Below are 26,827 nucleotides of genomic sequence, written 5' to 3' on the forward strand. Positions count from 1 at the left end.
GAAGAGAACACCAAAACAAATATTTTCTTCCCGCTATGGCATTTCAGATCGACGACAAACATGGTACCCAGGCCTGGTGCCCAGGCAACACGGCTGATTGAAGAGGGAAGCTGGGGAAGGGTTCCACTCCACCCGGAGACTGGCCTCGTGGCTGCAGGTGAGATGGACTTTTGTACACATTTACGTGGGTGGAGCAGCAGAGCCGAGTGGCTAAGAGCTCAGTCCCTGGGAGGAGGCAGAAACTGGATTCAAATCCCCACCGCTTAAGGGAGGCCAGATCTTAAGCAAGCTGCCTAACATGTCTATGTCTCAAATTCTAGTTCACAAAATCAGAAGGATGAGTGTTTATGGAGAATTGACTAACCAGCCAGGCACCGCACTAAACACTTCCAAGCAAAACTCTCATTTTAATCCCCACAACAGCCCCAACAGGGTGATGTGAAGACTGATGATCATTATGACCCTCTGGTCGTTCCCACCCATCTTGATTCAGTAATAAGCAGAGACTTGGAAAGGGCTTGGGTGTTAAGGGCTTGAGCTCCTTTCTCTTGGGACTCAGCAACCTCCACATGAACGAGCCCAGAAGAGCCTGCTGGAGGATGGCACAGCCCATGGAGGAAAACCCCAAGGTCCTCAGCAGACAGTCAGCCAGACCCAACTGACTACAGATGTGTGGGTGAGCCTGAGCCACTTCCTGACAAGCCCAGCCCAGCCGTGCCTCTAACACAGCTGACCCTTCACAGTTATGGGTTCCGCATCTGTGGATTCAACCAACTGTGGATTAAAAATATCAGAAAAAAAATTCCAGAAACTTCCAAAAAACAAAACTTGAATTTGCTGCACACTGGCAACTATTTACATAGCATTCACAGTGTATTTTACAATTGTTTACATGGCAGGTACATGGTACTAGGTATTCTAAGTAATCAGGAGATGATTTAAAGTACACAGGAGGGTGTGTGGAGGTTATATGCAAATACTAGGCCGTTTTATATAAGGGACTGGAGCATCCGCAGATTTTGGTAACTGTGGGCGTTCCGGAACTTATCCCCTGTGGATACCAAGGGATGATTGTATATCAAAAGCTAACTGACACAGAGATACAATTATCCCAGTTTTTAAAATGAAGAAGCTAAGGGGCAGAGAAGTTAGGAAGTTTTCCCAAGGTCCCAGAATGAAGAAGGGACAAAGTGGGTGAACTGAGGCAACCCTGTTCAGATGCCACTTCTCAACCACTAAGCTACACTGCTCTGAAAACCAAGAATGAAATGCTCTGTGTGAGTCCACTGGGGGATAGTACTTAAGTCAGGAGGGCAAGAAGTGCCTCTTTGGGCATTTAAGCTGAGGCCTAAAGGATGATGAGCATTTAACCAGGGAAAGAATACAAGGAAGAGCTTTCCAGACACAGGGAACAGCAGGTGCAAACGTCAACAAGGTGGGAAAGATGGGACTGATGCTCCAGTGTGCGGGGCACATTAATGGGCCGGGTGGAGGGGCTCACAGGAAGTGAGGTCAGGGATAAAGGCGGGAATCAGAACCTGCCAGGCCTTGGAGTGATGCTAAAAGATTTTACTCTAACGGCACAGGGAAACCACTGGAGAAATTTCAGCAGCCACGTGTTGGGCTCTGGTTTCCGTGGGTGAGAAGGCTTTCTCCAGTTCTGAGGAGTGAGAGGAGGGGTCTGAGGCCTGAGCCAGGATCTGTGCTGTGTCTACTGGGTACCAGGTATATTTGACCCTGGTCCCCACAACAACCACAAGAAATGGGTAGCATCTTCTTTCCCAGTTTAGGGAGAGGAAAAGGAGGCTCAGGAAGTTTGAAAGATGAATTCAAGTTTACCCAAGAGAGTAGGTGTTGGTGCAGGATTGGATCCCAAGTCCACGTGTTCCAAGCCTCCTCTTAGCCACTACCCTGCACCTCCAAAAGAGCAGAAGTGGGAGAAAGAGTGGGGCCTCTGCCGTAGAAAGAGCTGCATTCAAACCCCATCTCTGTCGTTTCTGATGGGGTGACCTTCTGCAATTCACTTCCCTTCTCTTGAGTCTCAGCTACAGAAGGTGCAGAGGCCAGAGAGCCAGCCAGGGACTAGGAGGACAAGGCAGCAGAAGCAGAACTCGGTGGGCAGGTGGGTGTCCCGCTCAGGGACTTGCAGGAGCCACAGATGTGGGAGGGGGGGGAGGCACCAAAGGGCCCCAGACAAGGAGTGGCCTCCATCATGGAGACAGGGACTCTGGCGTTTGGCCTGGCACCACCCCCAGTAGGCCCTCACCCTCACTTGACCAAGGCTGGTGGACATTTCCGGGTCTTCCTGTCTGTGTGGGGAACAGGGACCCATCTTCTATTCCCCAGGGTGGTCCCTGCCTGATGTGGAGGGAATGGACACAGCCACCTCTGCCAAAGCTACATCTGTCCTCTTCTCCAGATCTGGGATTCACTGAATTGCACTGAGTCCCTCTCCCCATACACACCCCACACCCATGCACACACACACCAACCTATGTGCATGTACACAGAGGTCATGTACATGCACACAACCGTGCACACACACACACACACACATCCCTGCACACACACACTACAGCCATGCACACACACCCCATCACCTTGCGCATACACCATGCAAACCAGCACACACATGCACAGGCCACCACAGCCTTGTAGAAAACCAGCAAGAAGAAAGGGAAGGGGGATGGAGGGTGGGGTCCACCTCTCTCACAACCTGAGGGGCCTGGGCCAACTTTTTTCAGTTTGGGAGAAGCTGCAGGTTCAGTTGCCATCCTAGGGCCTGGGCATCCCAAAGGTACGCGGAAACCCACTGGGCTCTGTCTGCAGAGCCTCTCAGGTCGGGGGCAGGGTGGGCAGAGGGCCTTCAGAAAACTGACTCCCGGCTCGCCCCTCCTCCACTCTCCAGGCCGCGTGAGGATTAAGTGCGATGATGAATGCGAAAGCGCTCGGTGAACTGTAACCAGCGCTATGCAAATGTTAGCGGCTCCGACCAACAGACCGAGAAAGACGAGCGGTGCGGAGAGGCGAGCTGGCTGCAGGTGTGGAGCCCGCTGACCCTTCACAGCCCAGGGCTGGCCAGCTGGGGTTGGACGGTCAGGAAGTCGCTGAAACCCAGGTATCAGCCTCTGTGCTGTGGGGATGGTGACACCACCCGGGGTTAAGGGAGGCAACGCTGGGAAGTCGCTCAGCTGCCCCAGTGCCAGACCTAGACTTCCTGCTGGTCTCATTCCTTATCAAAGGCCTTCACGCAGAGTATGGCCCATTTTTCTCAACATCCCTGGCATCCATTTGGAGCTCAATAAACGTCAGTCTCCTTTCTTCACGCTTTTCTTTGCAACGCCTCTTTCTCAAAGCTGTATCCCTTTTAAGCCTGAGGGTCCATCATGTTTGACCCCCAAGAGAACTTTCTACAAGTACACACACAAGTCACCTGTGGTGCTTGTTTCAAATGCAGATTCCTGGGCACTCTTGGGGAAAGGGCAGTTCAGTTGGTCCAGAAAGGGGCCCAGGTATCTGCGTTCTGAGCAAGGATCCCTCCTCCACCCTCTAACCCTCAACCCCCACCTCTGGCCACAGTTGTGATGCAAATGATGCACTTGGAGACACACATCCAGGTGGGAACTTCCCTCCAGACACTTTTCCAGCTCTCCCTGGTCGCCCCTCAGGACTGATGGGACAGTCTTAGAAGGCAGATTGGCAGATGGAAGTGAGAACCCCCCCACCCTGACCCTACTGGACTCCCCAGCCCCCTGGAGGGGAAAGAAGGGAGAAGGCCGCAGGCAGCAGGGGTTGGGCCTGGGACTGGAAGGGTTGGGGGATGAAGGATTCAGTGAGCTGGGGAATGAGACAGGAAATACTGGGGAATAAACACAGCAATAAAGGAGCTTCGGCTGGGAGCTGCAGAGTGATTCTTATTGTTCAAATTACCTTTAAAACTTTTCATTTGCATCTGTTTAATAAGAGGAGGCTTACCCTAAGGAAGAGGTATTTTTTTAATGTGACTTGGGAGTTGAATTGGAAAGAACGTTGAAACAAAGATATTAAAAAGGAGATTAAACCAAACCACTGGTGGCCCATCTCTGCGGGCTCCCACAACCTGCGACACAGCTCCCGAAACTATAAAATTAAATTAAAAAGGGGAACACAGGACTTGGGACGTTAATCACAATTCATCTTCCCTCTACCGCTCATGGCTCCCAGTGCTAAGCAGACATGGAAGGGCTATTCTGAAGGGCTCTTGGTGTCCAGAAAGAGCTCTGGCCTTGAAGCCCCACGAGGTTCCTATCCCTGTTCTGCTCTCTCCGAGCTGGATGACTCTGGGCAAGTTGCCTAACTTCTAGGAGCCTCAACTTCCTCATCTGTAAAATGGGAATAATATTGACCATCAACTGGGAAGGGTTGCTAAGACAATAAGATAAACAGAAAATTGAAATTCATATAGCCTGGCATATATCAGGTGCTCAAGAAAATGTTAATTCTCTTCCTACAACTGAAGGCAGGAGGAGGAAAAATACTCTGCCAATGTCTTGGCTTCCTGATATCCTGTCCCTACATCACTCAGTCTTCTTCTGATGATTGTGACCTCTTGCTTGGCTCCTGGCCACCTCTGGGCCTTACTCTCCTTGCAGTGGCATTTTTATGGTTCATCCATCATTTACTTACTCATTCATTCATACACACTGCATTGCCACCAAGTGCCAGGAACTCGGCTGGGCACTGGGGAGACAAAGATGAGTAAGACACAGTACTTGCCCTTAAGGAGCCGTGGCCAAGTGGGGGATGAGGGACTGCTGCCTTGGGCAGTGTACAGTATGTGCCAGATGACCACCTCATCAGAAACCCCATGCCAGGGCTGCTCTGACACATCCGACTGGGACTCTGTGTCCTTCCCTCTGACCAACGGTCAACACAAGAGCTGGTTCTAAACTGACTCTTCCATCCCATCACCCTCCTATAAAGACCCCTACCATGCGGTCCTCAGAGCTAAGGCGGTGTTTGTCTCTCCTGATGATCTCTCCTGCTTTGTCTTGTTAGATGATATGACTTATGTTCCCACTTTTTTGCCCCAGCTGCCAAGAATCTCAAAGCAACCTGCTGGCCTCAACTGAGTACGTTCCTTTAGCCTATGTTTGCTGGTACCTAAGCCTCCTCTCCCCATACCATTCCTGATCACTTAACCCTTGTCATTTTATCCTTGAAAGTAACGATAATATGGTGGTGAAGAAGATGATGAATTTGGAGTCCTTATTTTCTGCCAGGTGCTGTGTGAACTTGGCCTGCATTCCTTCACTAACCTCGACAATAATCCTTTAGGGTGGTCACTGTGACTTTTTGCATTTTTCAGAAGAGGAAAATAGGGCACAGAAAGTTTGAGAAAGTTGGTTGCAGTTATAAAGTGTGCTGGGATTCTGATCCATCTGTTTAAAGGTGAGCCACCTTTAAATCTCAGGAAAGAGAGGGAATATAATCATTCATTTAAATTAAAAAGAGAAATAGGGGAGAGGGAGGAAAGAAAAAATGTTGAACGGAGTGAGTGGTAAAAAATTCAGAAGATGACCCACTAATTCCAGGTCTTTTTTTTTTTTTAATTTGGGGTTTGGGAGGGTAATTAAGTTGTTTTTATTATTATTATTATTATTATTATCATTATTATTATTATTATTATTATTATTATTATTATTATTATTATTATTATTATTATTATTATTATTAATTTATTTATTTAACATAGGTACTGAGGACCAAAACCATGACTTCGTGCATGCTAAGCATGCACTCTGCCCCTGAACTATACCCTCCCCCCAGTTCTGGGTCTCTGAGGATGAATAAGAGTGAGAGTTCATACAGAGATATAGAAGAAAGGTACTCCTGGTAGCGAAATAACCTGAGCAAAGGCAAGGTGCACCTCTGATGGCTCATCTTGGTTTACAGAGAGTCTGGAGAAGAGCAGCAAGATGTGCACCTAGAGGTGTAGGCAGGGCCAGCACAGACTCTTGACGACCAGGTCAAGGAGCCCAGAAGACAATGAATGAGTCACGGGAGATGCCTGAGAAGTGCTGCTGATGTGCTTCAGGAAGGTGAAGCTGGCCGAGGACATCCAGGAGGGCAAGGAACCAGATACAGTAAGATGAGATGTTCCAAAAATGGCAGGAGAGAGGCCAGCAGGGAGGCAAGGAGTCAAAGCCCACCATGAAGGCGACCGACAGGATGTGTAAGGAGATTGGAGGAGGGAGGGTCCAGGGCCTCGAACCTGGGTCTGCAGCACCATTCGTGCACGAATTCATGGGACAACCAGGATGGGGGATGTATTGATGTCAGTGTGAGTGGGGTCATAGCAATGGCTGAGATTCAGCCCTGGGAAGCTTGAGGGAGGGAGACAGTTGAGTGGCCGGGAGAAAAGGATTCCAACCTGGGGTCCAAGGGGTCTCTAGCATTCAAAAACATCAAGGGATATAAGGATGTGTTTCAGACAAAAGGGTGTATGGCAGCTTCCGTCAGATTCTCAAAGAGGGGTTTGACCCCTCAAAGAGGAGAAAATGCTAGCATGAGACTTCACAGGCCTCCAGAGCTGGTTTCTGCCCCAGGGCATCAGTCTGAGTTTCCAAGTGTAAGCCTTGTCCTCATCACTCCTCTCACCAGGTTTCAAGCTTTTAAAAAAAATAACAATAATAACAAATAAAAGTGGGGATATATTCCAAGCAACTTTTCCAGGCAACTAGGATGACTCATCCAATTTTTTCCTGAGCTGGGTCCTGAGAAGAGAAACTCCAGAAAGAGTCCTGTAGGTGCAGGGAATGATGGGAAGTTCCCTGGGGGTGGCATGTAGCCCATGGGGATGGATGAGAGCAGAAAGGCAGCTCTCTTATGGTTTAAATAACAATAGCAACAAAGGGTTGGTTTGTTGGGAGAGCAGTTCAAACAAGGCAGCTCCTTGGGTTCCAAGTCCCAGCGACTCCATTGGCCTCGAGGACTGGCAGATGGATGCAAACAGTGGATGGAGATTCATTAGAGCAAGTGCAAATCAGCCCTCATCCTTCTTGCAACAGATATCCCAGAAGGCTGCCAATCAGGAAATCATTTCCTTTTTTTAAATGCTTAAATGGATTTCCTTTCTTTCTGTAGACTTATCTTCCTACTTGGGACTGGCACGGAATCACCTTCCAGCTCACCTCCCCTAGCCTCCTCCAGGAAGCCTTCCCTGAGCCCCAAGCCTGGGTCATGCGTCCCCAGAGTGTGCTCCCAGCGTACTGGTCCTTCATCAGAACAGTCTTCATGTGTTGTGATCTGCCATTCGCAAGACACTGAAGGTCCATATAGAAGTTCAGAGACTGACCCCATCTTTTTCACCAGTGTGGTTTTCACACTTTGTCAGGCATGCAGTAGGCGCACAATAAATATTTGTTGAAAGTCTCTGCTGTCACATGGATCTGGGTCCCCCCCCCCAACTAGACTGGTAGCTTTCAGAGAGATGGGCTTCTGTCCTACATGTCTTTGTATTCCTGGACCTAGCACCGGGTCTGGCACCCAGAAACCAACTGTGAGTGTTTGTTGAATGAATCCATTAATGAAGGAATGAACAAATTCCATTTCACAGTCAGTCAGCAAATCCCAAACCCCATTCTGGGGCTGTGAAGCTTTAGCAACAGGGGGATTGAAGGAATATATAGTCCTAGAATATGAGTCAGTAAGTGGCTTTCCACAATTCTCTGAGCCCAAATTTAAGGCTAATTAAAAGATAACTGAGCAAGGTTCTGGAGTTGACACTAGGCAGAACTACAGATGCTCCCCCATAGCCCATTTCTCTCCATTTCTTCCCCACCTCAGTAAGTGTACCACCATCTAACCAGTGCCCAGGCTGAAAACCTCAACTCAGCCTTGATATCTGTTTGTGCGTCCCCAGCCATCAGTGGGCTCTGTTGGTTCCTCCCCAAATGCACACCGAATCCCCCCACTTTTTCCACTTTCACTGCAATCACTCTGGTCCAGCCACCATCACTGTCGTGATCACCTGGACTATTGTAGCATCTTCCCAGAGTTCTCCCAACTTACTCTTCCACATACCTAACAAACCGTCTCCACACAGCAGCTGGAGACATCTAATACACCAGCGAATGTGATCATGTTACAACACCTTCCTAAAAACCTTCAAAGGTGTCCCATAACGTGTTCCCTATAGGGATCCTCCAGGTCTTCTGAGATCTTGCCTGCCTACCTCTATATCACCTCGTGTCATCACTCACTACACCCCAGCCACGCTGTCTCTCTCCAGCCCACTCCCATCTCTGAGTCTCTGAAGTTGCTCACCTTTCTGCCTGGACCTCCTTCCTCAGATCTTCACCTGCCTAGCTCTTTCTTGGTATCAGATGACCACCTCTCCTCAGAGAGTCCTTCCCTGCCCACCCCATCTAAAGGAAATGCCCCTATTTTAGTTGGTTTTACTTCCACCAGAGCACCCATTGCTATCTGAAATTATTTGGTTTATTCTTACGTGTTTATTATTGATTTCTTCCAACTAGAATACCAATTCTTTTCCCATTCTTATGTTATCATACTCTTTTATTTACTTATTTTCTGTTTCTCTTCCACTACGCAAATGTAAGCTCTAGGAAGGCAGGACTTTATCTGGTTTACTCTATCCCACTAGCTCTATGAGTACAGTGCCAGGCACAAAGTAGCTGCTTAATAAATGTTTGTTGAATGAATAATTGAATGAATGAATGAACTCAAAATACGTCCATAGGGTGACTTTAGCTTGGGTAGAGAAGCGAACGTGGTGTTAACTGCCATTAACAGGAATACAGCACATAGATGGAGAGGATCCAGTCTGCTCGGATTGGATCATCCCTGGATTACTGTACTTGGTTCTGGTTGCTGCACTGCCCCAGGGACCAGCAACATGGGCAGGAAATTCAGAAAACCAGAGGTACTCAGCTTGTAGAACAAGAGGTCCTAGAATGAATACTGTTGCCATCTTTTAATATCTAAAAGGCTACTGAGAGGAAGGAGGGATAGATTTAATTTGGAGCTCTAAGGGCAGAATCCAGATCAATGGGTATTAGTTTGATAAAGAGATTGCAGTACAGGAAGAAAATGTTTTTTTGATAGTCTGGGTTCATAGCAGGGGAAGGAACTACCTTAGGAAGTGGTGAGCTCCCCATCTAAGAAAGTGTACAAGTGGAGAACCACTTGGTAAGGATGCTGAGGAAGGCATTCAAGCAGCAGCAGATGGCCTCCAAGATCCCTTTTAAACTTGAGATGTCTGGATTTCTATGATAAATAGGGACACATTTTTTAAAATTCTGGCTAACAAGTGTTCTATAACTTATTTGTCTAGCTGCCCCTACAGCAGCAAACATCACCGACACTGGGTCTACAAATTAAACAGTGGAAAGATTAGCTGAGAGGCTATTTTGTGGGCCTTTAAGCCATCCCACAGCTACACTGGACAGCTCCCTGGTTTTCAAATCTGTTATCTATATGTGGTCACTTGGAACATGAGATTGACAAATATTACGACTCTCCAAAAAATGCCTCAATTCCTAGGGGAAGATAGCCAGCACTATCACACATGGTCCGGAGTTTGTTTTCTGAAACTCCACCACTTCCTAACTGTAGGACCTCAGGCAAAGAAATTAACCCCTCCAAACCTGTTACCTTACCTGTAAAAAGGATTTGATTTTAAAATAGGGGGAAAGTAGAATTGAAACAAGAATGGCACAAAGTTGATAATCAATGAGGCTGATTGATAGACATTCATTATACTACTCCATTTTATGCATCTGAACATTTGCATAACAAAAAGTAAAAAAAGGGGGAGTTTAAAATAGCACCCACTTCATGTAATAATTGTAGGGCTTAAAGAAATCATCACTATCATTATTACAAGGAATTTTTACAAATCCTAGTTATTACTGGTAATGTTTAAATATCCCATTTAATCACCCCAACAACCTGATGAAATGCACAGTAATCATCTCCATTTGGCAGATGAAGAAACTGCAGCTCACATAAATTAAACAAGTCCCGCAGCTGGCACTGGGCTGAAATGCAATCTGAAACCAGAGTTATCTGACTCCACCATTGCAGCTGCCTTTATTTCAGGAACAGCGCATTGTGTTCTGCTTGGTTGCTATCCGCATGATAATATCATTCACTCATCTGAGGCAATGGCTTCCTAGCCCTTTTCTCAGTAGCAGTACCTTTTGTCAAAATGCAGCCTTCATTCAGAACTTCAGTAAGTAAAACTTACAAAAAGCTGAACAGCTCTGGTTAAAGTGGGGCTTGGGGCCCAGCAATCAGGCCACTCAACTCCAGGGGGGCCCCCTGAAGCACCCTCGGGTCTATGAGCATCGTGTGAAGACCCCAGCCTGAAGGCAATACAAACAACAACCAAACCCCTGAACCTTGGCAATTCCTTTCAGGGACAGCCTCGTTTGTATAGTGCAGTTTCCAGTTTCCTGTTTCCTCTCTCTCATCACATTTGATCCTCATTATCAATGCTGAGGTGGATCAGGCAGGGCATATCATCCTCCATTTGCAGATGAGAAAATCAAGGCCAGCTGGAGTCAAGCGGCAGGCCAAAGGTGTGCCAGGTCACTTTTCGGCCAAGTGCAGACTGGAAGTAGAGTCTGTCTCCATTAACGCAGTGTGACCTGGCAGAGAGGGTGCCATCTACTGGAAATGGCCACTGACCCTTAGTCCACAAAGTGGACAATCAGCTCTTTGGCCACTGAGAGCTGAACACAGGCCCGTGGGCCCTCTGCCAAGGCCCTGTCCCAGAGCAGATGGCAGTGGGTGGGGCGGAGGGGCTCAGCGCCACCGGAGGGCCGGACAGCAGGGCTTTGGCTGTAGACAGGCCATTCTCATCCCAGCCATGTCCTGCTGAGCAGGGGCAGGGGAGGCAATGAGAGCCAAAGTGCCTTCCAGTAAGCACAAAAAGGGACAGCAGGAGTGCAGAACTAGGGAGCAGTTATACTTTGCCTTCCTTAGCTCTTGCCTAGAAATCCCTGAAACCAGACGCAGCTGAATTGCCTGAATGAGGTCCCCCAACTCCAGAGCATCTTTGAGCTGAGCTGGAACCTATATTGGAACAGGCAACACTTAATTATCACTTAGTCTTTAATTAGCACCTAATTATTAACACAATCCATCTGTAAAATGGGGACACTAATACCTGCCTTAAAGGGACTCTGGGAGGATTAATTAATGTTTGCAGCCCACTTTGAAGATGCAAAGCAGTGAACAAGTGCTCACTGGTGGCATTAATAACTCTGTAGACGTACTTGCTTTTCCTAACGAGGTCCCTTCTTCTCTGTTCCCTCCTCTCCTTTCTAATATCCATCCCCAACAATATCTGCCCAACTTTGCCCTGGTGGAGAAACACTTAGCTCTGTGTTTCCCAGACACAGGATTTCCCATCCAGGAAATAGGCTATTTACAGCCATCTTCCCGCACTTTAATTTTCTATTATGTCCTCTGAATATGTCAATGCCTTCCCAGTAAATATTTTGATGTGCGCTCCTGCAGCAGCTTCTGTGGAGGCTGAATGGGACAGCTGCTCCCTGTATTAGGGAATTCCAGATGTGGTTTAAAACCACCAGACTCATCTGTGCCAATGCCTAGCCTCTGGGGGCGGGAAGGGAGAAGGACCTTCCAGCTTCTAGTGCCTCTGGGGATAGCCATGGACATCGAACCCTCAGCCCTGGTTACGGTGGTTTTTTAAGGTCCTCAGATCTGGGTTGCCTATGCCTTTAGATGAGAAATGTCCCCTTAGTGGGTTGGTACAGAGACAGCAGAAATACAGCCCTGGTCTGGCTTCTCACCCAGGTCCCTTCAGGGCCCCAATCAATGCTCTAATAAAGGTTGGACAAAGGACCACGGTGAGTGGAGCAAAAGTATACAGCATTTAGGGTTTAGCCAGACTAACAGAACATTTCCTGACAAGGTCAGACCTCATCTCCTCCCTCTTCCCTCCTCCCTTGGTGCCAGCCATGCAGGGGGACACTCACTCTTCTTGGAAGCTGAGCCTCTTGTCTCTTGGAGTCCCTGCCATGGGGGCTGAGAGCTGCTCCTTTGAGGTTCTGGGCTGCAAGGCCTCAGGCAGGCCCTGAACTCTCTTCCAGATTTCGTGGCAAGCCTTGTCTAGGCTGTCTTGGGGTGTGTCCTGGTGGATCCAGATGTATCTGGGGAATGGGCCCAGGGCGGAGGGGCGCTTGGCCACCAGGGCCGAGGATGAAGCCAGCCCATTTCCACTGGCCATCCTCTTCCTCTTTCTGGAAGGCCGTTTGTCCACCCAGGGCTCGGAGACAGGGGGACCATCCACCACCACTCCTCATTCACCAGAAAGGGAGGTGAGGATGGGGCAGAGCAGGTCAGTCCTGTCTGGCTGTTGGCCCAGAAAAGTGACTATGTTCAGAGGCCTTCGATTTGTGGATGAGGGGTGGATGGAGGACAGCTTTCTTTTGGGGAGGGGAATTTATTTTGATTTGCTTTTATTTGCTCTTTCCTGACTTTGGCCCCCCTCCCCCTCTCCCTTAGAAGAAAATATTTACAAGTCAACAAAAACCAGTAGCTTAGTAACCTTGGAATCCCCTGGAGCTCAGGAACCAGGGGCCTGGGTGGGCAGAATGACATCTGGGAACAGCTGGAGTGGGAGGGCTGGCTCTCCCCACAGTCCCTGGCTCTCCCCCGTTGTGAAACATCCCTGACACCTTGCGGGGCCTGGGGCTCAGCCCATCGTCGCCCGCTAAGCCTCACAGAGGACCAGGTGAGGGCCTGGCACTGTGCTAGGCACCGTGGGGCTGGGAGCCCCCCATCGGGTTCTCCCGGGTCTTCCCAGAGATCCCGCTCCCACCGAGGGCCGGCGGCCCCCGCCTGGCTCAGCCCCGCCTTGCTCTCCCCACTGCCCCTTCTGGCCCCCCTCTTCTGGCTGCTTCACCACCCCTACTCCTGGCGGGAACACTCCTGAGTGCTGGGCTCCCTCAGCAGAAACCTGCCAGGGCAGCCGGGCTGCGGGGTCGACCCCGGGAGGGTCCCAACGCCTTAAAAGGGCGCTGTCTTGCCTGCCTGTGGCTCCCACACCCTTCCCGTCCTGCGCTGGAATTCCTCGGTGGGTTTCAAACGCAACGGCTCGGTGCGCGGGGCGCCCCCCGCCCCGTCCCTCCGGTGGGGTGGGGGCGGGGCCCCAGAGGCCCCCAGAGCGCTTTCCCCTCGCCCCAGCCTCACCACGCAGCTCCTCCGCACTCACCCGGGCGCCTGCCTGTCCCAGGCCCGGGATCGCTGGTTTCACCCCCTAACTGCCGTTTTCTCCTGCGCTTACCATCTGCAAAGCGCCGGGCTTTCTGTGTGCTATTCAATCAGAACAAGCTCATGAACTCAGTATCATTATGTATTATCGTGCTACATTTGAGGAAACCGAGTCTCAAAGTTGTAAAGGGGTGTGTCCAAGGCCCACTAGGAAGCGAGGGGCTGGGGCTCAAACCAAGGGACCCCAGGCCTGACCCCACGCTCCCAGCTACTGAGATAAACCGATTCCTCCAGCGCTGGGTTCTCAGGGGTCCAGGGTCTGGGCACAGGTGCAGGGGGAAGGGCTAAGCTCGCTGTTTGCCGCTTGGTGGGCTCCTCCCCTCGCTGGAGGGGCTTCCTTAAACTGGGAACTGACAAGGCACCTCCGCGTGCCCGGGGCTCTCTGGCCCCAGGAGTCATGGTTGTTCCTCCAGTGTTTCCCCAGGAAAGGAGGAGCAAGATGACGGGAAGGAAGAAAGAAGCGTGGACTCGAATAGACTAGATGGCAGCCTATATACAGGGAGAACTGAATCCCTACACCACCCCTTCCTTCCTAGCAGTGTGACTCTAACGGCCTTCTGCACTTCTCCCACCCTTCGTTCCTTCCCCAGATACTGACTAAGCCGTCCTCTGTGCCGCTGAGTGCCGCGCACCTAGGAAACCTGCAAGCGAGCAGAAGTGCCATGGTCCCTGCTCTCCTGGAGTCTATCTTCTAGTGGAGGGGATGGATCGACAACTAGCAGAGCGAGTAAATAAGCAGTAATTACCGATGAAATAGGGCTCTGATGGAAACTAATCAATAAAGTGAGGGAATGGGCAGAGGAGGGGTGGCTGCCTCAGATGCCCATCCAGGCAGGCCTCTTTGAGGAGGGAAGGTAACACTGGAGATGAAACAGAAGGATGAGAGTCCTTTCCTATCAAAAGGTGTTAGTAAATTTCTTCAAAGATCACATTTGCAGCACACGGTAGTCACCTAATAAATATGTGTTTGATGAATTTATGGGCTACTTACTGTATAGAGTACCTGGTATACAGCAGGTGCTCAATGCACAACCTTGCCCTCTTTATAGAGGGTCTGGGTTCCTGGAAATGTTGACTCTTAAGTCTGGAAAACTGAGCTTGATTCCCCTTTGATTTTCATATGAAAATTAAAGATGTGTTCCTTTGGGGAAAATTCCGAGGACCTAGACTGAATAAAATTATAGTGAAGAATGTAGAAAACCTTTTAAGATAGTGTATTTAAAGGAAAAGTGATCATTTCTGATGAAATATTAATAGTTCTGAAAATGTCACTCTGTGTTTGTGCTGCTTGGCATTTGGTTGCCTAACACCTGTGCTTAGAGCAGAACGCCAATGACCCTGCACTGCCCAGGCTACAGGATTCTGGAAAGTTAGCCAGCTCACTCATTCCTTCTCCTGTTCTTTCTCTCCTTTGATAGAAGGCCTGGCAACAGGGGCAGAAGACTGCAAAAAAAAAAAAAAAAAAGGTAAGAAAGAAAGAAAGAAAGAAAGAAAGAAAGAAAGAAAGAAAGAAAGAAAGAAAGGAAAGGAAGGAAGGAAGGAAGGAAGGAAGGTAGGAAGGAAGGAAGGAAGGAAGAAAGGAAGGAAGGCAGCAAGCATAGGGAACAAGGATAGGGGCATGTTTCTTGGAACACACAGCTGAGGTTGCTAGAAGAATCTGCAAACAACTGAAGTGGAGTATTTAGAACCAGTATCAAGCTATGTCCAACTTGGTGGCCACTAGTCACATGTGGCTATTTTAATTTTAATGTAAATCGAATTAAAATTTCCGTTCCTTAGTTTTGTTAACCACATTTCAAGTACCACGTGTGGCTTGTGGCTACCATTTTGGATAGCACAGAGAACACTCCCACTATCGAAAAACAGATAGACTCTAGGACCAGACTACCTCGGTTCAAATTCTGAGTTCCTGCTTCCTGGCAAGGTTACCCCTTAGGCAGGGTACTCTGGACCTTGGTATGTTAGTTTGCTAGGGCTGCAGTAACAAAGGGCTGCAGACCAAGGTGACTTAAACAACAACAGTTTATTCCTTAACAGTTTGGAAGCTGGAAGCTTAAGATCAAGGTGTCAGTAGGGTTGGTTCCTTCTGAAACTCTCTGGTCAGCTTATATATTCTGGCTAGCTTCTCCCTATGTCTTCATGCAGTTTTACCTCTATGTGTCTATGTCTTAACCTCCTCCTCTTATAAGAACACCAGTCATATTGGGTTAGGACCACCCTAAAGAGCCGATTGTACCTTAACTGCTCTTATGTCCAAATAGAATCACAGTCTGAGGTACTAAGAGTTAAGACTTCACCATCTGAATTTGGAGGGACCCATGCAGCTTATAGCACTTGATCTCCTCATCTGTAAAATGGGATGATAACAAAGGGCATCTGTTTTGTGGAATTGTTATAGATGTTCTGTGACTAAGTAATTACTTAACACACGGAAAGTCCCTAAAACAACACCTGGCACATAAGAGATACATAAAAATGCTGTCTATTAGTTTCCTTGTTGGTTACATTGAAATGTGTGCCACTGGAGTTTCTCAGTAACAGTTTCTGTGCTATGCGTAGGGAGGGAGAACTTTTGCTGTCCTGGGGAAATTGCTTTGTGATGGAGGACTCCAATCTTCAACTAAGCCTTTCTAGGCTTTGTCGGTTTTTTAGCACCAACCATGGCCAAGATTGTTCAAAAGAAAGAGCTGGGAGACGAATAAGACCTCTAGCCTACACGTTGTCACAGGCTAGTGAAAGGAGCAAAGCAGTTTGTAAATGCCTGGTACTGAGCTTATTTCACTTTCTATTCAGTGTATAGCTACAATCCTCCAGCACATAAATATCCATGTGCCCAGCATGAGTAATGGTCTTCATGACCATTGACTGCTTCACTTCAAGCTCTAAAAAAGGCAGGTACCAGGCTTCCCTATTCTGTCTTCAGCATCTTGAAGAGTGGGTGCAATCTGTGTGAACACATTCTTAAATTACCCAAGAGTACCTCTGCTACCCTGAGCAGGTTGTTGCACCTCTTTATGCCTCAGTTTGCTCATCTTGAAACAGGGATCATAAGATACTGACCTCACAGAATTTTGGGACAATTGAGATAATACACAAGCTGTACTTAGAATGGTGAGTCTGGCATGTGCTACATACCTAGAGAATGTTAGCCATCATTATGTAGGTGTCTGGGATTCCTGCTTTTCTCTTTGAAACCAGGAAAGCCTTAGGAGGAATCAACTGTCTCTACCTACTCCCCAGCCAAAGCCTCTACTCACCTGGCTTCCATTGCAGACACAAACACGGCCAGGATGGAGAACTCAGAAAGGTGGGCACAGCCTACCCTCTTTCAAGATCTTCCTAGGCGCTACGCCAGCTTACTCTCATAGGCGCTGTCTCACCTCTAGCGTATTTTAAACACACCCACCTCTCACCATAAATATAACTTTTTGGCTGTAAAAGAAAAATTGAAAGGATTTTTGCCATTTTGCTTTTGCAAATTTTTGGCCATGAGTAATTTATTGAGTTTATGGTCACCAATCTTGGGGCATACCCGGGAACTCTTGCACAGTGAGAAAACTCCAACCTATAACTTGTTATCAAATACAACGAAATTTTTATGACTACTAAATTCCACAGTTAATGAAATTGACAGAATGGCACATTTTGCATTTAATTAAACATTTACTGATTTCAGTGTTGTGGTTATCTTCTTTGTATTGCAGATCTAATAATAATACGTGCAGGCCTCGAATGTTTTTAGACCCCTGAAAACCACAGACACCCTCGTTACTATGCTGACGATGCCTAAAGGGTCACAGTGCCTAGAGGGAGCCTTGTGGGTCAGGAGACTGCAGGCTTGTGGGAAAAACCATCAGAACTGGAGGAAGAGGAGAGTGCAGCCATTTGTCATGGGACTAGGTCTCCCCTGGTTATTGTCCCAGCAACTGAACCTGGCCTCAGAGCAGCCAACCCTTTTTGGGACTTTGAAAAGAACGCCAGAGTGTTCCCGAAACAAAGCTGTGACTCTGGGTCTCCTCTCTCCTGGCAATCCCCACCATTTCCCGGGGGACTCCATCCCTTCTTGTTGCCTCCAGTCCTTGCCCACATGTAAGGAGACTGTTAAGAGCATAGGCCGTGGCAGGGGACACACTGAAATTTGAATTCCTGCACTGCTACTTACTGACGGGTGGCTTTGCACATGCCAAACGCCTCTAGCATTCCAGCATCTGCAAAGTGATGGAAACAATCGACAGGTCTGGATTGGGAGAGGTTCAAAGAGGGACATCCATTAGAGTTTGCAGCACAGTCTTCGGCTCATGGTGGGAGCTCAATAAAACATACTGGTTATTGTTATTATTAGCTATTAATGCAAACATGGCGGTTGATGAGCTCTCCATTTAAAGTTAGGGAAAAGGAAGACCATAGTTGGTGGAGGAAGAGACTATGACCTGGCAGCGGTGGCCCAGGAAGGTGGCAACAGAGTCAATGCAATTGGTCTCCCGCTTCCTGCTTTGGCCTTCCTGCCAGATCCCTGTCATGATAGGTGCCCCCAAGAATTTCTGGAGAGGCTCTGTCCCTCTCATGTTGAAGCCTGGTGCTCTGCCCTTCCTCCATAGCATCCATGCTTGGACATTGGTCACCAGTATGAATTCGTTTATGATTTATAGTAGGTTACTGCTGAGATGATTTGAGGCAGCTTTCAGATTAAAAAGTGAAAAACACAGCATTGAAGAATAAAGCAGGAACTGATTACATCTAAAAAAAGCAGAAAAGGGTTGCTACTTTCAGGTACCTGAATTGGTCAGAACGCGTGGCAGTAATCAGGTAATAAAACTGGGTATCCCTATTTGTCAGCTAAAGCAAAAGTGGAAACACGTCGGAAGGCAGAGTTTTTATTTTCTGACAGCAGAAAATACACATCTTCATCCACAGAGACAAAATGTTTCCTGGAAATAACCCCAAGCATGAATTTATCATGAGTCCTTGTATAAAGGACACTGAGTGACATAGTGGGCAATATATTCAATTCTGTTTTCATAAAGACAGAAATGCCATTAAGTTGGTCAGTTTCTCACATCAGGGTTCTTTGAAGACAGAGAGCATAACATTAAATCATAACTCAGAAGGCATTTCTTTAAGGAACTCAGATAATGGAGTCTAGGAGAGACCCCTTTGGGTCCATTCCACAAATATTACTGAGCACTTGCTCAAGCACACATCCATCCATCCATCCATCCATCCATCCATCCATCCACCCAGCAAAGATTTACTGAATGCCAGCCATGTACCAGGTACTCTGAATGGCACTGGTGAAGATTTCATGTAAGAGCTGACTCCTGGACTGAGTTTTGAAGGACAAATAGGAGAATGCCACACACGGAAGGAGAGGGGAGCGTTCCAGGCAGAGGGAGCAGTGTGCACAGAGGCCCAGAGGGGAGGCAGAGAGAAAGCACGGCTCATTTCAGGAGCGCAGGGGCCTCTAAATGGCTGGAGCATGGTGGGTAGAAATTGGAAACACAAGAGTCACGAGAGAGAGGACAGAGGGGCAGGCTGGGAGAGTCTAGCAGAGGGCTTAGATTTCACCAACATCTGGGGAAACATCCAGGGAAGGCAGGAGAGCTGTGAAATCAGGTAAGTGTTTTCAAAGATAACTGGTGGCAAAGAGGAAGACACTTTGGATGGGATAAAGCCGAGTTGGGGGCACCTGTTACGTGGCTGTTATAAGAAACCTGGAAGAAGGATGTGGGGGCCCTGGCTAGGACCTGGGAGCTGTTAAGAAGGCAGAATTTAGAGGACTTGGGAACTGCCTGGATGTGGGGGCTGAGTAAGAGGAAGTCCAGGATGTCCCCCCTGGTTTTTGGCTCAGGAACCATGTGGATGTTGAAATCAGTTCCTGGTGTGGGGAACTGGGCAGACAGGCAGGTTGTGGGGAGGGGTCAGAAGTAGATGAGTTCAGTTGGAAGCAAACTGGGGCAGAGCATCCTGTGTGACTTCCAAGAGCCGAGAATGCCAGACAGCACACAAGCACTAGGGACCCAGGAGACCTTCAGGAGAGGGTCTCTGCCATAGGGAACTCCCCGTCCACTGCGGGGAGGTGGGGGACACATGAGAAGACCATCAATTATAGAGACTGGAGAGCTGCCGCGCCCCTCCTGCCCGCCCTCCAGCACCCTGGACCGCTGTGAACACTGCAGATTGCCCACGCTGTGTCTACCTCCCCGGGTTTGCCCGCACTGCATCCTTCCTGGAAGGTGCCACTTCTCACCAGCCCTTCTCCCCAGAAGCCCTTCTCATTTCCACAGCAGCCTGTATCTCTCTCAAGGTAATTAATTATGCTTTGCTGTGTAACTCTCTCCTCAATAAACTATCAACCTCCTGAGGGTGGAGACCATTTGTCATATCTTATTCTTCTTCATATTTGTTTTCTCAGCATCTAACACAAAGACTGACATGTAGATTAATGTTTGTGACCTGCACAAATGAAGGAAGAGTGAAGAGTAAGCAAATGACAGGATACTGCAGAAAAAAACATGGAGGGCGTATGAGGATATTGCTAGCTGCTGTAACACACCTCAATATGCCAGTGGCTTAATGCCATTTGTTAAAGGTCATTTCTCACCTAAAAATCCAATTCAGGTGTCCCTAATTGGTGGATGGCTTTCCTCCATGAAGTGATTTGGCATCCCGTCTTCTTCGGGCTTTGCCATCCCCTAAGGATCCTAAATGCTCTGTGTCCAGCCAGCACATGGAGGAAAAAGGGTGTGTGGGATAAGCCTTGAAGTGACACACACACACACACACACACACACACACACACACACACACAACTTCTTACATTCCTTTAGCGAGAACCTTATGACTGCACCTAGCTGCAAAGGGGACTGGAAAATGTAGCCCTGGCTGGACAACAACTTCTCAGTGATAATTCAGCACTATTAAGACATTTTTGGCTAAATAATTCTTTAGGGTGGAGGGAAGCTTCCTTGGGGCATTGTAGGATGTTTAGCACCATCCCTGGTCTCTACCCACTAGGTGCCAGCAGCACACTCCAGTGGTGACAACCAAAATATCTGAGGACATTGTCAAATGTCCCCTGGGGGCCAAATCACCCCTGGTGAGTGGTGTCCAGCTAGGGGTCCAAGTTGCAAGGGGCATCTAACCCAGCAGAGGGAGTGTATGGGGGCACGGGGTTGTTACACTTGAGCTGACGGATTAGGAGTCATCTACACAGTGAGAGAGAGAGGAATGGTGTTGCAGTCGGAGGGAGCAGTGTGAGTGAAGGTGTGGGGGCATGGTTGCCTAGCTGATTGGAGGAACTTCAAGAAGAGATGATAGCCAAGAATAGCCCCTCCCCTGTGCATTCTGACCTCTGACAAGCAGAGGAAACATCTGACCTCTTCTGCCACTGAAGCGAGCTCTGTCTCTTTGTTTCACAAACAGAGAATTTTCTGCAAGAAATGGCAGAATTCGGTGGCCCCAGCCTTTGGTAGCGCTGGAAGAATGGTCCAGACGATGGGTCCTTCTCACGTCTCTCTCCTGGTTGTGTTGCGCCTCTCTCAAGTTTGTTCAGGGTTCTTTCTTCCTGAACCCCTTCTGTCACCTTTCCTTGGGAAGCAGATCACTGTCATCACTAAAGTGATAGCCATGCTCTTGGGAAATACTAGCTTCTGTCTGATCGTGCTCATCATTTTAAAATACCCACTCTCCACTTAGACCCCAGGCTTTTCCTTTGAGCCCTTGCCTTTGCTCCGCAGCACTTCTCTGCAGCCCTGCTCATCCTTCAGTCTCCCTTCCTGCCCTCATTTCTTGAGCATCCCATTTGCACACTCATTTGCTCTCTGTCTTTGGGCTTCAGAAGGTTCTTTTATCTTCTTCTTGGGTCAGAATGAAAATTTCAGGGCATCAAGTCGACAGCCCCTATTTGAATCAGGCCAAGTTCTCCAGAGCATCAGGCCTTGTTTTCTTTCTGAAACAAACTCTGATCTTATCTGGATATTGGACTTATCTTAGCGAGCCACCACACTTCATTGGGCTTTTTTGCAATGTGATGTTATGGAGAGACCTTGACTCATAGCTGCCGATTGCTCCTGGGGAAACCAGAAAGGGTAGGCAGGGAGCCAGCCCTGGGGGCTTGGCCCAGAGCCACACTCTCCTAGGCTAGAGGGGAAGGGCTGTTATTGCTTCTTGGACTCCCGCTTCTAGCTTGCCCTGCAAATGTTCCCAGGGCCCCCATCTCTGCCTTTGCCCACATCACTTCCTGCTCGGACTGTTGCAATCAACTCCCAAGTGATCTCCTTTTACCTTGCCCCTTCCTTAGCCATCTCTTCCCTGCAGAGAAGTCAGAGTACATGACAGGCCGGGCCATGCGGCTTCTATTTCCTAGAAATGAAAATTCACCTCTCTGGTCTTCAGAGCCATCCACCTTTTCAGAGTACTTCCTGATAAAGCAGTCACACTCTACACAGCCTCACGGGCATCTCTTTAAATGTATTTTCTGACTGCCATGCATTTCTCCTCGCTCCTCCCTCCACCCTCCACCCTCCACCTGTAATGTCCTCCCTCCTATTATGGGCTGAACTGTGTCCCTCCAAAATCCCTATGTTGAAGTCCTAGCCTCTAGGACCTCAGAATATGAGTATATTTGGAGACAGGTTTTAAAGACGTAATTCAGCTAAAACTCAACCTGTAAGGTGGGGCCTCATCCAGTATGACTGGTGTCCTTATCAGAAGAGGAAATTTGGATACAGACGTGGACAGAGGGAAGACCGTGTGAAGATGTAAGGAAAAGACAGCCATCTACAACTCAAGGAGAGGCAACTCAGAAGGAGCCAGTCTTGTCAACACCTTGATCTGGAGACTTCTAGCCTCTAGAGCTGTGAGATAATAAATTTCTGTTGTTTCTGCCACACAGTGTGTAGTACTTTGTGACAGGGGCAGCCCTAGCAAGTGAATACTCCTCGTATTTCTCTCCGCTTAAGATGAAGTCCAAACTCCTCACCATCCCCTAGGAGACCCTGCACCACATGACTCTGGCTCTATCCCCTCTCTTGTCTATTAGGTGTCTCTCTTATTCCCCTTGACCCAGACCCAGCCTCCTTCCTCAGTCCCCCTCTCTTTTCCAGGCCCTTCCTTTTCCCAACACTTTGCATGGCTGTTTTGTTTAATATTCAATCCCACCTTCAGGGTCACCACCTCAGAGAGGCCTTCCTAGACCACCAATTTAAAACATGCCACATGCATTCCTTCTTAAAGCGCCATGAACTTTTTCACCATAGCATCTTTAATTAGTAACTTTGTATATAATTGTTTATTTATCACCTTCATCAAGTCAGGGACAGTTCACTCGGGTGTATACGTGGCTCAGTGTATGGCATGTAATGATGCTTAACTAATATTTGTTGAGGAAATCAATCTTTATCTTGTCAAAGTCTCTCTCTAGGCCTCAGGGTCCAGCCCCAATCCTACTTCCCTTCTTAAAGTAGCCTTATGATCCCCTACATCCAAGAAAAACTTATTGTCTTGATACGTCTCTGTAACATGCCTTTTCTGTCTAGGTGATTAGCACCATCTGACTTTATGGGTTGTGTGAGGGTTTCCATCACTGCCCCACATCCTCCCACGCTGGACCACACACTGTGCATCTCCGCATTGCCCACAGCACAGGCTGGCACAGGGCCCAGAGCTCTGGAGGCCTCAGTAAATGTATGTGGACCCAAAATGATCAGAGAAAGGGAGGAATGGTGGAGGAAGTGAGTGGCTGGGCTGGTGACAGGGATAAAAAGGGTGTCCCTGCCCTCTACAGCCCCCAGGGAGAAGGATGACAAATGTTGCATTGCCAGGGAGGGTTCCGGGGTAAACATCAGCTGTGGGTTGCAGCCACAGAGCAAAGTTCTGGGGCTGAGAAAGGCGGGGGGAGTCCACTGGCCTGGAGCCCCAGAATTATGGAGGAGCCCAGAGTCCCCTCTGCTCAGCTGTGGGTTGCAGGGGAGGGCTGGGGCTCTGCCAGCTCCTTTCTCTGGAGGAGAGGGGAAATGCCCAAGCTTAGGAGCCTGGGCTTTCCCCCCCCAAGAGACGGCCCCGCCAACAGCCCCCACCCCTCAAGGCTGCCACCCACTGATGGCCCAGCCAGTCCCTCCCTCTTCTCCAGCACCGGGAAGGCCAAGGCTTGGCTGGCTGAGCCCTCTCTTTTGGGGGCTGGGCTTGGACAATGAGAAGCGAGGAACCCCCTCCTCGCTGCTCGGGAGACATAAAGCAGGCCTTTCACTGTGGAGTTCTGGCCGCTCTGGTCGGTCCTTGGCACCCATCGAAGCGGCGTCAGGAGGGGCGAGAAAGCCCCCGTGTAGGGGGTGGGGAGGGGGCCGGACGATTCTGAGGAAGCTCACCGGCCCGGGGCCACCGGGCTGGCTCCCCAGCTGCGGGATGAGCTCATACCGGGAAGCCTGAACAACTTGGGGTGGAGGAAGGAGACGGGCATCAAGGAAGCTGGAAGATCGTGGCTCCAGGGGGCAAGTTTTTCTTGGGGAGAAAGGACAAGCGTCTACTCCTCCGGCCCTGTCCACCGCCTTCCCCACTCGGGATCGACAAACCCATAGCCCTTTCTGTGCTCTTTCCCGGATATTCCCAGGCCCCACCGACCACAGACCATTGTCCCCTGGGCTCGAGGATACCAGAGCTCCGGCTTGCCAACGCCACTAAGCCCCTATCGCAGCCTCTCCCGGGTGCCTCGGGCAAAGGGGTGGGTGCTCACCCGCTAGTGCCTTTCCGCCGCGGGACGCGCAGGCGGGGACCTCCTCCCAAGGCCCTGCCCCTCCGCGTCCCCCCAACCTCCGACCCCGCCATACCCCTCCTCCCCCCCAGCAGCGTCTGTTCTTTTCCGCCGAGAGTTTGGCGTAGACAGTGAAGGAGCCATCGTGACTGACGGAGGAGCCTAGGAGAGACCAGACTGAGACGGCGACCGAGTTGGGGTGGGGGATGGGGTGGGGACCGACTCTGAGCCCTTGGGGCCTGGCGGCAGCGGCGACTAGGAAGAGGTGGGGAGGGGCTCACGCCATTGGGAGAAACTCGTCTGGTTTGGGGCCATGGCTGGGAGGGGGAGGGTAAGACAGAAGAAGCAGGGCCCAGTTATTTAATTTTGAGGATAAATTGTATAAGTTACTCTTGCACGGTCCTTCCACCAACCTCATCTACCCCCTCATCCCCACCCCCCCACCCAAGCGCACGCACGCTCTCCTCTCTCCATCCCGAGGTTTTGCCTTAGGATAGGGGAAGGACCTTACAGAGCCGAACCAATGAGCACCCCCACCCCCACCCCACCCTCCCTCCAGTTCTTAATCATGGGTCTAAGCACACACATCCTACTCTTCGAATGGGGTAGGAGGCTACTGCCAATGGGGGCTGGTAAGCATCGCCCCCCGGCCCATATTGCAAGTTCAAAGCCACCACCCAAAATCAGCTTGTAAGAGCAGTGACTTGGGGAACCGCGTCCTTCTTTGGTTACCTTTCCTGAGACAGTATTCCAATTTCCAAACGTGGAAGAAGCGTGTGTGTATGTGTGTGTGTGTGTGTGTGTGTGTGTGTGTGTGTGTGTGCGCACGCCTGTGTGTGAGTGCCTGTGTGTCAATATCACTGTGTGTGTGCGCGCGTGTGTGTACAGGGGGGTGTATTAATGGGTAATCTTATAAATGGAGACGAGAGGACTGAACTTAAAAGAAACTGGTCAATTGTAAAACAAACAGGAATAAACAACCCTTTAGATGTAATTTTTGGTTTGTCTGGAGGTGGAGGTGGCGCTGAAGAGGAACACCCACCCCCCAATATTTTTTTCCTTTGCTGCGCCTCCACCCCCAGCATTTGGAGCGGCGGAGAAGCGGCTCCGGAGTGATTAATCCGGGGATAATTCAACCCCCCGCCCCCCGGCGCGAACCCCGCGAAGCGGGATTGGAGCGAGTCATTTCCGAGAGCGCAGCGCGCCTCTCCCCGGCCGGGCGGACACATGGTTCATTCCAGCCGCAGAAGCTCAGGGCTCCCGCGTACCGGGATTTTTTCCTAGCAGAAAAAAGCTCCAGAGCTCTCCTGACCTCCTTTCTCCTCAGCGGCGAGCTGAGCCTCTCCCTCGGCGCTGCCGGCCGCGCCATGCCGCGCTCGCGGGGACGGGAGCAGGGGCGCTGCGGCTGCCCCGCGGGGAGGGCTCGCGGCAAAGCCGGGATTTCGGCGCTCGTGCCGGGCGCGGGGAGCCGCTGGGGCCGCCCGCCGCCGCCGCCAACGCCACCGCCGCCGCTGCTGCTGCTGCTGCTGGGCTGGGGGCTGCTCAGCGCCTCAGCCGCCGCGGGTAAGTCTGGCTGCGCCGGGGAGCCGGCGGCCGCCGCGCGCCCCACCCGAGCCCGCTCATCTCCGACCCCGTCCCTGTCCCTTCCTCCGCCCTCCCCCTTAACCTCCCGCCCTCCCAAACGCCCACCCTCCTGTTCATCCTCGCCTCTGTCGCTCCCCATTCTCCCCTCACCCTCAACCGTCCTCACCGCCACCCTCACCACCACTGCTACCCCCAACCCCAGCCGCAACTTGGCGGGTTCCGGCCGGCGTGGGGACCTGGGAGAGAGACATCCCCGCCCGGGGTTGCGGGGCGCCTGGACCGTGGCTTCAGTTTCTTCAGCCTCTCAGCCCCCAAGGCGCTAGGCTTTCCCCCGATAAACTTTCCTGGAGCCCTCCCCGCCTCCCAATCCAGGTTGGCACACCCGTCCTGGGTGCTGGAGAGGAATGGCGCGCCCCCTCCCCATTTCCGCGTCTGCAGGGTCTGCCCTTCCCTGCCCCCGCCCATTTTCTCCGGACTGAAGCCCCGCGCCCCCGTCAGAGCCGCCCGGAGACTGCGGCCGCCACCCCTCTCCCCAAGTGCCCCCCTCCCTCCGCGCTCTGGGCTAGGAGGGGGTAAAGTGGGTAGGGGTCCCGAGCACGCTGTGCCAGAGGACTCAGGTGGGGGCTGGAGGTTGCGGAGCGACCGGCAGGCAGGGGCGGGGGTTGTGCCCGGGGGCGGGGGAGGGAGTGTCGCCGTCAGGCTCCGCGCCGCCACATTCCCCTCGGTTCTCACTCCGCGCCAAAGTGCCCTTTCCCGCGCCCTGCTGCAGCCGAGCGCCGGGGCTGCGGCAGCGGCGGCGCGGACGGCGGGACTTGCTCCCGGCGACCGGGTCAGGGACGGGGGCAGGCCCGGCGGGTGCGGGGAGTCCCGGAACTTCGCCGATGTCTGGCTGCAGCTTGCGGACTGAGAAGGCACGCGGACCTTCGAGAGAACCCAGTCCCCACTGGGGACCACTGGCCCTGTCTGGTGCCCTCCCACTTTATCCTCAGCACCCCTGTGAGACTCGGCCCTAGCCACAGCCTAGAAAGTTCTGTGTCCCCGGGTGGGGACGGGTCCAACGGGCGATGCCTGGGGCCGCATTTTCATTTAGCACGGAGGCTGACACCCACTAGGAGAGAAAACCCGTAACACCTGCTGCCCAAGCTTGGACTTAGGGCGCCTCTGGCCTGGAGTCGTGTTGGTTTTTAA

General features: G+C 50.6%; 2 protein-coding genes across 5 annotated transcripts in view; one reads left to right on the forward strand and one right to left on the reverse strand.

The window, feature by feature from the left end:
- The window catches only part of LOC105071644 (uncharacterized protein C1orf94-like), a 39,821-nt gene extending 27,325 nt beyond the window's left edge, over positions 1-12,496 (reverse strand). The window contains 2 exon segments of the mRNA XM_074358217.1: positions 12,012-12,272; positions 12,274-12,496. Coding sequence (XP_074214318.1) covers positions 12,012-12,272; positions 12,274-12,338 — 326 coding nt within the window. The 5' untranslated portion in view covers positions 12,339-12,496.
- A 12,856-nt stretch (positions 12,497-25,352) lies between these two features.
- The window catches only part of LOC123614610 (CUB and sushi domain-containing protein 2-like), a 131,471-nt gene continuing 129,996 nt past the window's right edge, over positions 25,353-26,827 (forward strand). For all 4 annotated transcript variants that reach the window (XM_074358031.1, XM_074358030.1, XM_074358033.1 and 1 more), the window contains exon 1: positions 25,353-25,618. In XM_074358031.1, coding sequence (XP_074214132.1) covers positions 25,423-25,618 — 196 coding nt within the window. In that variant the 5' untranslated portion in view covers positions 25,353-25,422. The remainder of the gene's footprint in view (positions 25,619-26,827) is intronic.

The sequence above is a fragment of the Camelus bactrianus genome, chromosome 35 (genome assembly GCF_048773025.1).
Source record: "Camelus bactrianus isolate YW-2024 breed Bactrian camel chromosome 35, ASM4877302v1, whole genome shotgun sequence".
NCBI classification, from domain to species: Eukaryota; Metazoa; Chordata; class Mammalia; order Artiodactyla; family Camelidae; genus Camelus; species Camelus bactrianus.